The sequence below is a fragment of the Babylonia areolata genome, chromosome 24 (assembly GCF_041734735.1).
Source record: "Babylonia areolata isolate BAREFJ2019XMU chromosome 24, ASM4173473v1, whole genome shotgun sequence".
In the NCBI taxonomy this organism is placed as follows: Eukaryota; Metazoa; Mollusca; class Gastropoda; order Neogastropoda; family Buccinidae; genus Babylonia; species Babylonia areolata.
Genome location: NC_134899.1, coordinates 32781621 through 32797968, shown reverse-complemented (window position 1 = coordinate 32797968; position 16348 = coordinate 32781621). Strand labels below are relative to the sequence as shown.

The 16348-nt window shown below is 42.2% G+C and overlaps 1 protein-coding gene across 1 annotated transcript; it reads right to left on the bottom strand.

The window, feature by feature from the left end:
• Positions 1-4225: 4225 nt before the first annotated feature.
• LOC143298612 (uncharacterized) lies at positions 4226-16307 on the bottom strand. Its single transcript, XM_076611493.1, has 5 exons — positions 15971-16307; positions 12947-13164; positions 10751-10848; positions 5984-6206; positions 4226-4678 (listed from the first exon to the last, which is right to left on the bottom strand). The coding sequence occupies exons 1-5, from the start codon at positions 16305-16307 to the stop codon at positions 4562-4564; spliced, it is 993 nt and encodes a 330-aa protein (XP_076467608.1). The 3' UTR covers positions 4226-4561.
• Between the last annotated feature and the right edge of the window lie 41 nt (positions 16308-16348).

Here is a 16348-nt window from a genome sequence, read left to right as displayed (position 1 = left end):
TGATCATCAACCAATGAAAACATGGTAGACCACGTGACCAAACATGCGGTACTGAATGAGCACGCTGATTGGTCAAAAATGCGCACATATGCTACTTTTTTCTTCGTGTGCCCAAGTTGTTGTCAGGCGCTAACATCTCACAGTCAGAGTAAGCTCATGGTCTGTGCTTTGACTTTGTAGTCAAACTGTAGCTGTGCGTGTCATAGTGCCTGCCGGTGTGTTTGACACGCTCGCTCTCGTGCGCGCGTGCGTTCGTGGTACGTGGTGCGCGTTTCTTACCTGCTGTAAATGCATCATTGCTGCTTTTAATGTTATGCCTTATCGCAAACGAAAGAGGAGAGAAAAGAAAAGATGAATACAAATAAAGTGTCGACTTATTCATTGTATTATGTTCGATTTTGTTATACACGCAGTCAGAACTTTTAACATACACCAGGCACCCTAAACCTTTCTTCCACCCCCATCCCAACCCACATCCCCCCCTCCCCCCTGAGTGTGTGTGTGTGTGTGTGTGTCGGTGTGTGTGTGTGTGTGTGTGCGTGCGCGCGCGCGCGTGCGTGCGTGTCACGGTGTGTGTGTGTGTGTGTGCGTGTCACGGTGTGTGCGTGTGTGTGTGTGCCGGCAGTGCATAGTGCCACTGACTGTGTGCGCGTGTGTGGATGCGCGTTTTCAGTGGGTTTTGTTGTTGTTGTTGTTTTTTGTTTGCTTTGTTTTTTAAAATACTTTTTTTATATTAATGTTTTACAGAAGGCTAAGGTAGGCCGGTCTAACGGCCTGATAGGCGCGTTGGCCAGTTTAAGCGAAAATCAGTCATCAGTAATCTTTAATATTACTACTACTACAACTACTACTATCATCATTATTGTTATCATTGCAGCAGATGCGGTGTATCAAAAAAGCTCATTCCGCACCAGTCTCTCACACCTCCTTGAAACTGAAAATTTCTCCTCACAATCATTCGTTCACGAGCACCGAGTCAGGTTCAGTTGTTGGGCGCTACCGCTGTGTGACCTTATGTCTATAAATAACTCTCATCACGTGCAAGAACTATAAATAACTCTCATCACGTGCAAGAACACGCTTCAGCCTGAGCTGGCAGCAGGTCAAGAGGTACTGCAGTCTGGCGAAACTCACAATGGCGTTTTAATGTGCATATGTTTTGTTTCGGTTGTATGCTCTCTCTCTCTCTCTCTCTCTATCTCTCTCTCTGTAGTTTTAGCCTGAGTTTGGCATGATTATTATCTATACTTGGATTGATATCGCCTCTCTCCCTCTCATTAATTTTAGTCGTTCTATATACCTGCCGCCCCCCACCCCCCCCTCTCTCTCTCTCTCTTTCTCTCTCGTTCTTTGTCTATTATCCCCTCTCTCTTCACACACACACAAACACACACACACAAACACACACACATCGTGGCACGGCACACACACACCCACACCCACACCCACACCAGTCAGTTCCCCATCCCTCTTTTATTCGTCTACTGAATAATGATAATCTTACATACGGTTTTCGCGAATGTGCGCGGCATACACGTTTTTGCAATGGCATCATTTCTATCACTGTTCTTTTTATGACATTTGCATGCTTATTTCAGTTTGGATTTGTTTTATTGCTTAATCAGTATCTTACCAATATCAATTTTCATGTTTTATACTCTCTATGTGTTGAGGGTAGCTGTTACTAGTCGATATATGTATGTATGCAGCCGGTGTTTGTGTGTGTGTGTGTGTCACAGTGCGTGTGTGTGTGTGTGTGTGTGTGTGTGTGTGTGTGTGTTTGTGTGTGTAGTCACCGTGATTCTGATGTGTGTATGTAACATTGATGTAATGTGTTATCGGTTAACAAAAGTGTTTTGTAAAGCACCTAGAGCAGATTTCTGGATAGTGTGCCGCTTAAGCATCCATTATTATTATTATTAATCTCCCTCTGTCTCTCCCTCTGTCTCTCTCTCTCTCTCTGTCTGGTCCCCTAATATATCGCTCCTCTTATTCTCCTCTATGTAGTGTTGCAAATCAGTGTCAAATTACCATTCATGAATCCGTGACTTAGTTATGACTGATATGCATCGATGCTGCACTGATATGAAGATTCCCCTCCTTATTTTATGTTGCTGTTTCCCCTTCGAGGGTTGGATGAAGAAAAGAAAAGCATTGTCTTGCTTATCTATTACCCTCAGAAAATGAAATCTATTCAATTCAGTTCAGTTCAACCGTATATTCAACTCTCTCTCTCTCTCTCTCTCTCTCTCCAGTCTCTCTCCTCTCTCTTTCTGCGCGCGCGCGCGTGTGTGTGTGTGACAACTGGTGACTATGCGTGCTTATCGCATGAACATATTTCATACGTCTGATAACCTAGTGGCGCATATTCACTTGAACACAGACGGTTCCCGAAGAATTATTATTATTATAACACGGCTACATTATTATTATTATTATTATTGGTAATAGTGTTAGTAGTATAATTTTCATTTTTATTTGTTTAGTTGTTTTTTTTACTATTACTTTTTTTTTCTTTTTTTTTTTAACGAATGATTAATGCCTCTGTTTATTCGAACAAAGATTTCTCTCTCTCTCTCAGTCTCTCTCTCTCTCTCTCTCTCACACACACACACACACACACACACACACAGCCTCAGGCCCAGACAGCATCCCAAAACACAGTGCTAAAGAACTGTGCTGACAGTATCGCCCCAGCCATAAGTCTCACCTTCATTTCCAGAAGTTCCCTAGATACATAGACACTGGTATCCCCTCAGATTTCGCAATACCCAGAATTTCAAAAATTCATAAAAAAATACAATAATTGAAGAATCAACACAATCTCACGTGAAAATGAAGATAATAACATTTTGTTGTTTTTGTTGCTGTTGGGTTTTTTTTTTTTTTTTTTTGTTTTTTTTAAAAGTTCCCTGCAACTAGTTTTTAAGAACATCAACATGTTCATCCCTGAAACGGATCCTTGCAGTCGGCTAGGCTGTTAGCAAAATTTTATTTCATTTGACTGCCCTAATAATTGGTTTCGATTATTGGCGAAAGATTGGTTTCAAATGGAAACCTTGTAGCAAAATTTTATTTTATTTGACTGTCCTAATATTTGGTTTCGATAGTTGGCAAAAGATTGATTTCCAATGGAAACCTTGTCACTTTTGTTCTGTTGTTGGAATCAGATAGGAATACATGTCCGGTTACTCGGTAAAGAATTATTTGTATTTGACACAAAAGTTTTTTTCATGTTTCTTTTCTTTTTTTTTCTTTTTTGTTTTGTTTTTTTAATCTGTCATGGATGGCCCATTACTTGATCCAAATACTTGGTGAAGGTTGTTTCAAATAAAAGATCTGTCCAATTTATTTGTAGAGTCTGTCCTAATGTGGTCCAAATACTTTGTAAAGGAATTAATTAATTCAAAAAGAAAAAGAAAAAGCTTTGTTCTCTTAATTGATGTGTGTGTGTGTGTGTGGTGTGTGTGTGTGTGTGTGTGTGTTTGAAAATGTATGCGAAGAAAGTTTTGTTTTTCTTTCCCTTTTACAATCCTCGGCTTGCTCTGTCAACTGCATTATACATCACATCACACTCAGTGGAGTGAGAGTGTCTGAAAGTGACTGCAGAGTTACACACACACACACACACACACACAACAAACAAACAAACACACACACGCACAGAGAGAGAGAGAAACAATAAAAACTCTTTAATTGTCCTCTTGCACATTTGACGTCAATACCTTCGTAAAGTTAAAATTGTTTCTTTGCGGAACCAGTTTATCAGTTGAGAACATTTGTATTTGTTGTATAAATTTGTATTTCTTTTTATCACAACAGATTTCTCTGTGTGAAATTAGGGCTGCTCTCCCCAGGGAGAGCGCGTCGCTACACTACAGCGCCACCCATTCTTTTGTATTTTTTCCTGCGTGCACTTTTATTTGTTTTTCCTATCGAAGTGGATTTTTCTACAGAATTTTGCCAGGAGCAACCCTTTTGTTGCCGTGGGTTCTTTTACGTGCGCTAAGTGCATGCTGCACACGGGACCTCGGTTTATCGTCTCATCCGAATGACTAGCGTCCAGACCACCACTCAAGGTCCAGTGGAGGGGGAGAAAATATCCGGCGGCAGCTGAGCCGTGATTCGAACCAGCGCGCTCAGAATCTCTCGCTTCCTAGGCGGACGCGTTACCTCTAGACCATCACTCCAGCTGAAGTAGGATTTTCTTTAAAATCTAGTTTCAGTAATTGTTTCCGACTGTGAAATTAAAAGAGAAAATTGATTTCGTCAGGCAGGACATGATTATCGCTGCATTGGTATCTTACATTCTCAGACAGTACCAGCAGTCTGTCCTTTCATTAGAGTTAAGCTTACTTGTAGTTCCTTGCGGACTGGTGACAGCAATGATTTCAGGACATTGAAGACTTTGATATAATATTCATATTCACAATCACCGGTGCACTGAAGGTTACAATCCATGGCGTGATTTCCATATGTTCCAGAGACTGGTGTGATTCAGCACAGCATGATTGTATTTGGAACTACATGTCAGATCTAGATGCAGAGCTGACACAGAAATCTAACACCACAGATCCAGGAATTCAATCCGTACGTGGCCGTCGAAAAAGAACTCGGTGACGTCCTGAACATTTATCAGCGACGGTAGTGCTCCGTAGATTTTCCCATCCACATGGACCTTGGGAGAAATAAAATCATCATCATCATCAGCAGCAGCAGCAGCGTTACTTTTGTTGTTATCGTCACCAATATTTCTTCATGGAGGACGACGACGGTGGTGGGACAGACAGAAGCACTAAAAGAATGACGATAGACAAGAGAAAAAAAAAAACAGCCTGACAAACCAAAGACACTTCACATGCATTCGACTTATTACTGAACTTCAGTCACAGTTATGCTATTGTATTAGATGTGAAAGTAACGTACACTGAAACAAAAAGAAAAAGAAAAAAAAGAAAAAGAAAAGATGAAAATGAAGCAAAAGCATTATGTAGAAAAAAAAGAAAGAAAGAAGAAGAAAAAAAAAAAAGAAGACTTTCAAAAAGACTGGCCGACGTAAAGAAAAAGCTGTATGAATGGATACCTTTATGTTATGTTATGTTATGCTATGTTATGCTATGTTATGTTATGTCATTTACTAGTTTATTTCTTTCACCTAAAAGTGAGCAGCACTGAAGCCTGTTGCTGAAGGAAAGTGTAGTGCAAGCCTTGCCAAGAAATTGTTCAGTTCTCCTGTACTTTGCTGTTTGCCAGCAAAGAAGGAAAGAATTTCCTCGCATTATATATAACTTTAAAGCTGTCGACAGAGACAGCAATGAGCAAAATGAAGAAAAAAAAAGAAAGAAAAAAAGATAAAAAAGAAAGATATGAAAAGAAAAGAAGGAGAAAAAAAACAAAAAAAAACAAAAAAACAAAAAAAACCCAGAAAGAAAAGGAAAGGCGACAAAGAAAGCAATGAATAAAAAAAAAAAATAATAATAAAAGAAGTTTCAATTTCAGTTTCAGTAGCTCAAGGAGGCGTCACTGCGTTCGGACAAATCCATATACGCTACACAACATCTGCCAAGCAGATGCCTGACCAGCAGCATAACCCAACGCGCTTAGTCAGGCCTTGAGAAAAAAAAGGTGAATAAATAATAGATAAGCGTACATAAATAAGTAAATAAATAAATAATAATTATAATTTTAAAAAGGTAGTAGTAGTAGTAGTAGTAACAGTAAATAAATAAATAAATAAATAAAAAAGACAACAATGATGATAAAAATAAGCAAATAAATGTAAAACATGAAGACACACATTCACACATACACCCACACATGCATAACAGATATGCACCAAACATGCAGTTTCACAGATATGAAAGCACAGTCAAATACACATAAACGTACATGAGCCCCAACACACACGCACACACACACACACACACACAAATGAAATAAAAGAAGAAGAAGGAACAAAGACAGAAGCTTCAACAACACTTACTTCAAATAAATACGGAGACGTCGCGGTGATTACGACTTCGAATGGGACCCCCGTCGCAAAGGGGAATGGTGGGAAAGGGTGGGACAGGATCACTCCTGACACACTCCATATGCCGTGCAGCCTGCTGTTCATCAGAGCCGCCATTCTCCACATCTTATATTTGAAATATACGTCCACTTGCAGTGGTATGTCTCCAGAAGCGGTCTTCAATACCAACCAAAATCTGAAACAAATTGGGGAGAGGCGGGGAGGAGGGGTGGGTGGGTGGGGTGGCAGTGGCTATCCAGTGATGAAAGCCGGTTAATTGCTTGTGACATAATTATTCAATCTTCAGTGTTCGCAGTGCTGAGCTGTAAACTTTTATTCTGGAACCACATCACGCTCGTGCGCGCACTGACACACACACACACACACACACACACACACACATCGCTTAGAGTGGAAAGACGTAAAATTGAAGACTTATTCACATGCAGACTCACATACATACATACATAGATACATGCATACACGCACCCACATACATTTCCTAACGTATTACATGATTCTCCATTACAAATTAAGCGTATAACGAACGCACTTAAAATGAGCTTCCTTAGTTTTGAACTGTGTCATTCTGAAGTGACCATTAGCGAAATGATGTCTACATGATTGACGCCAAGCGGATGCCGGAGTATGTCAATGTTTAGAATGAAAGAACTATTTCACCGAGTAATGATAACGGTAAGTCACAAATTGCTTTGGGTTGTGCCAAGCGTGTACTGACGCAGTCATTCATACACAGTGGGCTTCAGCGGTGAAGTTATACAAGCGTTGGCTGGGACCGTGTTGCGGCAGGGCATATATCAAGTGTCGACGGCGATAATAATTTCCGAGACTCAAGACACATTTTGTCAATTGTATTTTGTTGCCGGCATAATCATCTTTTCGCCCGTGCAGTCAATTTTTGTTGTTGTTGTTGTTGTGACACTCTCGACATAAATCGTCGCCGTCGACAATTATGTGCCACATGCGACAACATATACCGCGAGGATCAGCACAGAATCAGATGGATTTGGAGTTAAACGACATATTGGCGCCTACACCCTTAAGGTCAAGTTTGTTCGTCGGAAGTTGTTTTAGTAGAGATATTAGTTGCAAAGAATCATTGTCGACGGCGACACTGAAATATATGCCCGGCGGCGACAAAATATACTGCAACATACCACGGCAGCATGACTGACGACTGATCCTGGTCTCAGTGTCATGGCACAGCACAGTACAGCCTCACTTTGAAGTTTGGATTCACGCTGACCGCCAGTAACATAGCGACAGGCGCATAGCTGAGTAGTTAAAGCTTTGGACTTTCAATCTGAGGGTCTCGGGTTCGAATCTCGGTAACGGCGTCTGGTGGTTAACTCACTCAGTACGGCCAGTCCTCTCTTCTCCTCTACACAGACCCCTCGGATGTCCAGTGGGTGTCTGAATGACCCAACCTTTAGCTTCCGTCGTCAGAATTGTGATATTCTTTGTCAACATTCACGTCTTCAGTATAAGAGCCTTCCGCTTGCAATATTTTGATGATGGTAATTGGGGTGAAATGCTGTTAACGTCGTCTCTTTCGCCGTTCGTATGAAAAGAGTTAAAGGGTGATTTTTCAGTCAGCTCTACCCAGTTTAGGCAGCCTGTTGTGCAAATGACTCCGTGTTCGTAAAGCGCTTAGAGCGTTAGGGCGTTATATAAGTATCCAACGTCCCCCAAACCCCGGCCCCCCACCCCCACCTCCCCCTGCCCTGGGCCTATATCTGGGATGAACGGAAGATGATGGCTTCATGCCGGTGTTCAGCATGTTAATGCCCACTTCTTGCTGAGGTTGTTTATTGCTCTCTCTCTCTGCCCAGTGTGTGTGTGTGTGTGTGTGTGTGTGTTTACTTGTGTGTTCCTGTTCTTTTTTGTCTGTCTCAGTCTTTTCACTTTCCCCTAAACTCTCTCTCTCTCTCTCTCTCTGTGTGTGTGTGTGTGTGTGTGTGTGTGTCTCCCCAACCACCTCTCTCTCCAGCCCTACTTTCACCCTCTCCCTCCCTCCTTCTTCTGGCAGTCAAGGCCGGAAAGTTGCTTGGCTGCTGAGCCCATGCAGTGGCGCGCACGTGACAGGTGACACGTGGCAAAAGGAGTGTGGTCAGTCTTTACTCAGTTGGCGTGGTTCGTCAGTGACCGCTCAGTAAACTCTCAGTGACCCAGCACGGACACAGCGACAATGACCTACCTCACGTGTAACTCCCCCACCCCCCACCCCCACCTACAGGGCCTGGCATAGTGGCGGAGTTCGCGGTAAGTAGACCTGTATTATATCAATCACAGATATTGACTTTTCGGTCCCACCGACCTGTGAAACGGACTGGTTTTACCCTCTGGTTAAAGTTAACGTAAACTGTTTTCCAAAAGCTATTTTCAAACTGCAATAATTCAGTGCTGTAACAGTGTGTTAGAAAAGACTCGACAAGGGTCATGACTTTGCTTTGCTGATCTTCTGAAACAGGATGAACTAGCAGCACACAGACTTGTAAATATTGTGTTGCAGGTGCTACGACAACAAATAAAACTTCTTTTTTTTTCAGAAATATTTACCCTTCCAGACAAGCATTTGTTGCAGTAACACATGCTATTTGTCTGTTCTTGTTCTTCGTTGTTCTTGTCAGTCTCTGTCTCTTCACCTTCCCCTCAACTCTCTCTGTCTCTGTGTGTGTGTGTCTCTCTCTCCGTCTGTGTCTGTCTGTCTCTCTCTGTCTCTGTCTGTCTCCAGCCTATTTTCACCCTCTCCCACCTCCTCCTCCTGGTAGTCAAGGAAAGTTGCCTGCCTGCTGAGGTCAGGAGCCGCACGTGACAGGTAAAACGTGGAACAGGAATGTTGTCAGTCTTTACTCTGCGTGGTTCGCAAGTGACCCCTCATGACCCCTCAGTGACCCAGCAATGACCTACCTCACGTGTCACCCTACGCAGCCTGGCATAGTGGCGCAGTTCGCTGTCAGTTGAGCCCTATCAGTTTGAGATGTTGACGGGCGCAATAGTAGTTTAAGCGCTGGGCATTCAATCTGAGGGTTCCGGGTTCGTATCTCAGTAGGTGACGGTGCCTGGTGAGTAAAGGGTGGAGATTTTTACGATCTCCCAGGTCAACACATGTGCGGACCTGCATGTGCCTGAATCTCCTTCGTGTGTATACGCACGCAGATCAAATACGCACGTTAAAGATCCTGTGATCCATGTCAGCGTTTGGTGGGTTGTGGAAACAAGAATATACCCAGCATGCACACCCCTGAAGACGTAGTATGGTTGCCTACATGGCGGGGAAAATAAACAAAACGATCATACACGGAAAATGCTACATGTCTGTGAGTGGGAATGTGTACGTGCCCACCTGAAGTCTGATTGAATGACACAGGAAACGAATGATGTGTGACCAATAGCAGCCGTCACTTGGTTCTACCCAGGTAGGCAGCCTGTTGTGCAAATAACCCCTTATTTGTAACTGAAACTCTCAGAACTTATCTCTGACCGAGGATAGGCCCTGTATCCATATCATCATCATCATCATCATTATTATCATTTTTCGGCCCTTCGCCAGTGTAACGGACTGGATTTACCCTCTCGACGGATGAGACAATCACAGATCTCCAAATAGTTTGGACTGACTGCTTGCGCGATTAATGAGTGTTAGTTAATCTATAGTGTACAAAAGGACGTGTGCGCCCGTACACCACACACACACACACACACACACACACACTATCATCATCATCATGCACGCACACATAGGTATACACACACCACGCATGCACACATATAGATAAAAAGAATATGGGTAAAACTTAAGCATAAAAAGGGGGCGGGAATGGGGGGCGGTAGGGGGGGGGGAGTGATGTTGGGGAAGTGGCAGGAGGGGGTAAACGGTATTTTCAGATCAGTGGGGGAAACCTGCTCAGTGTGATCCAGAAGAACCCACAAGGGACATAATTTGGGTTACAGTCAAACTCACCCCATGGGGTAAATGTAAGGCGGAAAACTTTTAGTACTCTGCACCAGAGTTGAATATGCTATGCTTATGCTGATCCTGCTATTGGGTCAACTGAAAATGGAAGACTGGGAACCACGCCGTCGAAAGTCCGCAATCACTTTTAAGCAAGCGTGTTTGCCGGGAAGTGTTGCTCAAATTTCCAGACCACCACAGCTGTATCTGTATCTCCATTGCCAGACTGAGGCCGGGATATACCATGGAATGAAGCCGCACAAAGTACAGCGTTGCCACGTGGTCCCAAACCTAAAAGGATCCCCATCCATCCTGAACTAAGTGCTTTGTGTTTGTTTTCTGACGGAAGATAGGCGCTATTTAGCGATCAACAATACCGGTAGGCCTACTTCTACTACCACCATCTTCGTAATTGTCATCGTCATATGTCATCGTCGCGTTTAGAGTGGTCGTAGTGAAAACGTTATCCGCGAGACCAGAGGGTGAGCTGGTCAGCATGAATGAATTTGCGTTCAAGTTGTGTCTGCTGTGTTATATGATCTAGAACTCACACAGTGTCTGCCACTGATGGAATGATACAGAACTTACATGGTAGGCGATATATATGTCGTTGTACGATCCTTAACTGACATGGTTTCTGCTGTGGTACTAGTGATCCAAAAACTCACACGGTATCTGTTGCAGTGTTAGGATCCAAAACCTAAACGGTTTCCACGTCATCCAGAACTTACGTGGTATCTAACGTGGTATGATCCAGAACTTACAAGGTGTCCGCCATGGGCGTGCCCCTCAGTCGCAGACACCAGCCCACGTGGGCAGCACGTGGCAGGAAGTACTGGCCTCCTTCAGACAGGCGTTTTGGCTGTAAACAGTGGAATGGAAGTGTCAACCGTTTCTTTTCTTTCCGTACCTAGGTATTGTACGTACGGATGTATGGATATCCGGATGTATGGATGAATAGATGTATGGACGTACATATTCATATTAAATGTTCTCAATTTCTTTAAAATTTTTTTTATCACCATTCCATGTTGTGATCCTGAAGTGTGACTCGTACTATATATACTTAAGTACTTACGTTAGATGTATGTATGTATGTATGTATGTATGTGTCACATACATGCATATTTTGACCATGATCTTCACTGTTTGATGAACATCGTATAGACAGCACAAGCTCTATTCATATTTTTCCACTTCTTTTTATCTTTTATTTTCATCACCATTCCGTAATGTGACCCTGAAGCGTGACTCCTCATCTAGGCTGCACACATGTTCTCACGTGCTGTCACCATGGACAGGGGGAAATCAAGTGCAAGAAAACAACTTTTCATATCAAAATTTACTTTCGATTATCATTGTGTGTGTGTGTGTGTGTGTGTGTGTGTGTGTGTGTGTGTGTGTGTGTGTTTTCACCCCTCAAGGCCTAACCAAGCGCGTTGGGTTACGCTGCTGATCAAGCATCTCCTTTGCAGATGTAGTGAAGCATATATGGATTTGTCCGTACACTGTGACGCTTCCAGTTGAGTAACTGAACTGAACTGAACTGAGCGATTTGTGTTTGGTTTCTGACCGAAGATAGGCGCAATTCAACGATCAACAATATAGGCGCTATTCAACGATCAACAATATAGGCGCTATTTAACGATCAACAATATAGGCGCTATTCAACGATCAACAATATAGGCGCTATTCAACGATCAACAATATAGGCGCAATTTAACGATCAACAATGTAGGCGCTATTCAACGATCAACAATATAGGCGCTATTCAACGATCAACAACGTAGGCGCAATTTAACGATCAGCAATATAGGCACAATTTAACGATCAGCAACATAGGCGCTATTCAACGATCAACAATATAGGCACAATTTAACGATCAACAATATAGGCGCTATTCAACGATCAACAATATAGGCGCAATTTAACGATCAACAATATAGGCACAATTTAACGATCAACAATATAGGCGCTATTCAACGATCAACAATATAGGCGCTATTCAACGATCAACAATATAGGCGCAATTTAACGATCAACAATGTAGGCGCTATTCAACGATCAACAACATAGGCGCAATTTAACGATCAACAATATAGGCACAATTTAACGATCAACAATATAGGCGCTATTCAACGATCAACAATATAGGCGCTATTCAACGATCAACAATATAGGCGCAATTTAACGACCAACAATGTAGGCGCTATTCAACGATCAACAATATAGGCGCTATTCAACGATCAACAATATAGGCGCAATTTAACGATCAACAATATAGGCGCTATTCAACGATCAACAATATAGGCATTATTCAACGATCAACAATATAGGCACAATTTAACGATCAACAATGTAGGCGCTATTCAACGATCAACAATATAGGCGCAATTTAACGATCAACAACATAGGCGCAATTCAACGATCAACAACATAGGCGCTATTCAACGATCAACAATATAGGCGCTATTCAACGATCAACAATATAGGCGCAATTTAACGATCAACAATATAGGCATTATTCAACGATCAACAATATAGGCGCTATTCAACGATCAGCAACATAGGCGCGATTTAATGATCAACAATATAGGCGCTATTCAACGATCAGCAACATAGGCGCGATTTAATGATCAACAATATAGGCGCAATTTAACGATCAACAACATAGGCGCTATTCAACGATCAACAATATAGGCGCTATTCAACGATCAACAACATAGGCGCAATTTAACGACCAACAATATAGGCGCTATTCAACGATCAACAATGTAGGCGCTATTCAACGATCAACAGGCGCAATTTAACGATCAACAATATAGGCGCAATTTAACGATCAACAATATAGGCGCTATTCAACGATCAGCAACATAGGCGCAATTTAACGATCAACAATATAGGCGCAATTTAACGATCAGCAACATAATGATCAACAATACCAATACAACTTGTACTACCGTGTAATTCCGCCATGAGTACTTGTTGCAGGAGGCGGCCGTCAGAACGGCCCACCTTCCGATGACCGGCTGGCAGACCACCTGAGGCGTCACGTCCGCGCTGAGCATGTAGGTCTGGTCACAGCTGACGTCACCTTGCAAAGACGATGACGTCAGTCTCCAAGTGCTGACGTGGCCGTTGGCCGTGACAGGGGCATCCGCGGCTGTGCATTCCCCTGCTGTGGAAAAAAAAGGGACAGGTGGGGTGAGGAAAGCTCACAGTAATGACAGGAAGAGTGGTCGGATCAGATGACCTGAAAGACATGTTCATGCATACACGCATGAACACGAACTGAACGCGCACGTACTCTCTCTTCCTCCAACCCTCACTTCATCCCCCCCTCCACTCTCTCTCACGTGCGCGCGCGTACACACACACACACACGCGCGCGCGCGCACGCAATCATGCACACACACACACAATCATGCACACGCGCGCGCGCGCGCGCGCACACACACACACACACACACACACACACACACAAATATACAAAGAGAGAGAGAAAGGGGGAGACAGTAGAAAGAGAGAGAGTGAGATAGATAGATAGAGAGAGAGAGAGAGAACGAACGAACATTTTTATTCAATAAAGGCCGTAGCCCCTCCTGAAGGGGATCAGTGAACACAAATTGTTACATTCCAGAACAATGTGGAACAGAAAACATTTAACTACAATTCTAGCAATGCACATGCACACACAAAAAGCACAATTAATCACATATCAAACTGCGGATTTTGAATGCCTTATACAAGTATATAGCGAACTGTTTTACAATGGTTTCATTTGTTGATGACATTAGCAAGGAAAGTCGAAACAGAGATGGATGTCTATGATATTTTTGTGGAATTAACTGTAGCCTAAGGTTGCTTGAGAGAGAGAGTGAGAGAGTGAGAGAGAGAGAGAGATGTCAAGGTAATTTCTTTATTTCGCGAGGGAAAAGGATAAGCCATTTGCATGCGTTTTTCACATCCAGACCTTGCCCAAAAGAGGGACAAAATCAAAAGAAGCAAATCATAAACAAAAGTGGAAAATGGGAGAGAGAGAGAGAGAGAGAGAGAGAAGGGAGGGGGTGGGGGGTGGGGTGGGGAGAGCGCGAGAGAGATATTATGTTAACCAATAGACCTTAAGTATATACCAGTCCATCAGCTAAGAGCCTCTTGACCCCATGTCTTGAAACTGTAAACAGACTTTGTCACGTGTATCACTTCATAATTGTCTTTATTAACACAGTTATTACAGAGACTGGCTTTATTGAAACATATAAAATCAACACATTTACTTTCTTTTTTTTTCTTTTTTTTCTTTTTTTAATTTTAAAGGCACTTTACAACTCTGTAAACGGTGAATAGTAAATATTTTCATTCACATCATGCAAAACGGATATTAAACTGTATGAAAAAATGCACTTCAAATCTGTCTATCTACCTGTCTATCTACCAATCTACATTTCACTCTCCGTTATTAATACTAATGGCATTTAGTATATTATTCATTGATAGATTTCGGAAAGAAGTGAAAACTGAGATAAAAAAAAAAAAGAAAAAAAAAGGAAAAAGAAAAAAGAAAGAATCATACAAATAATAGATTTTGTTACAGATACGTTGGCTTTTTTTTTTTTTTTTTTTTTTTTTTTTACCACTTTTTGTGATGAATACTGAGTCACAGGTCTCATTATGCTTGATGTAACTTACCGTCGTGTTGACATGATGTGCTCGTAGGCCATTAAAACTGTTTATTCTTTCGAACGTCACAGTCAGTGCCGAAAAGTGTCGGTGCTTAATTAATATTTTCCTTCTTCACCTGTTTCAAACAAAGTTGATCTCTGTGAAGTCTAAGGATGATGCTTCTTTCTTGTCTGTACACTAGTTGGCCCAGGCATAGTGGTGAGATGTATCTGATTAAAGGTTAGGCTTTCCGTATCCGGCGTTCAGTGGAGGAAGTTCAATCTAAATGTAGAACACATGCCATATTTAGCTGTGCGTTAGGCATTCATCATCACCCAGATAACTCGTAAGTCATTAACTAAACTTGTCTTCCAACTAAATGGTCGAGCCACATACTAGCTCTCCCAATTATTGTAATGATACTTGACTTATTGTTTTATCTCTGAGGTTGTCAATATCTAATATAAAAGGCACTTATTCTGTTTTATTGTTCATGTATTGCTTCATATACTGATGTTTCAGCTTAAGTGTTTCCAGTATATAAGAGAGTGACACAGTGACAGTCAAGCATAATATGTTTGGTCTTCTATCACGTGTGTTTTACTATGTTGGGATGATCACAAGGTAAGGTTGGATCAGGATCCGTTATTGCTTAAAACCACCTGATATGTATTACATCTGGTAATTGTCGTACTGTTATTATGTCTGTTCCTGTACAGCTTATTCCGTATTTCGGTATTGTGCCACAAGATAACTGATTTATTAGTTACACTTTGACACAGTATAAGCATCACATAATCTATACTGTCAGCCAGTGCACTGTCACCAAATCACCACAGCCTGGGCCAATTTACGATAGTATTTTAATGTACCCGTGAATATCATTTGTGGTATGTGTTATGTAATCACGCTTAATTATGTATTATTCATGCTATTTTGTTGCCTATTCCAAACCCAGTGGTAGTGTTTCCATTGTAATGTGTATACATGTGCTTTCACTACCCACTTGCATTTATTTCTGACAATGTATTGATGACATGCATTTGTTTGTAGCTTTTGTAGGCATTGTCTTCTTCTCTTTTCTCCTTATTATCGTAAATAAAACAATAGAAAATCTTTTCTTGTGTGTGATTGGCATCTGTATGTCCCTGGTCTGTGAGTCAATCATTGAAATTATATCAGATCCTTTAAATCCCCTTTTATCAATCTAATCCTTTAGATCCAGGCCATCACAACCTATTACCCTCGCCCCTTACCACCATGTTGGTTACACAGAAAATTCGTATGATTATATTTAGTCCCTGAAGCTTTTGGTTCTTTACCGCTGTTGATGACGAAGACGCTGAGGGGTGGTCCAGCATCTCCCTCAGTGAAGTGACGGTGTGTCGGTTGCAGGTAGCAGACGTTGGCAGGAGAATCAAACGCTGCTGAACCACACCCCATCATCTGCTGACACTCCGACACGCACCCCAATCCGCCTCTGGCCCTGCTGGTGTTCTTCAGAGCTGACGTCACAGTCTGCTGGGTTATCACCCCCCACGTCACTGATGAGGATGAGGATGATGCTGTTGCCTCGACGGCTGCGGTGACGTCAGAGATGACCATCGTGAGGAGGAGAGTGGCGAGGGTTCGTGACATGACAGGACCGTGACCATCCATGCTGACTGCACTTCAGCGTTCTGAGCCGTTGTCTGGTTGGA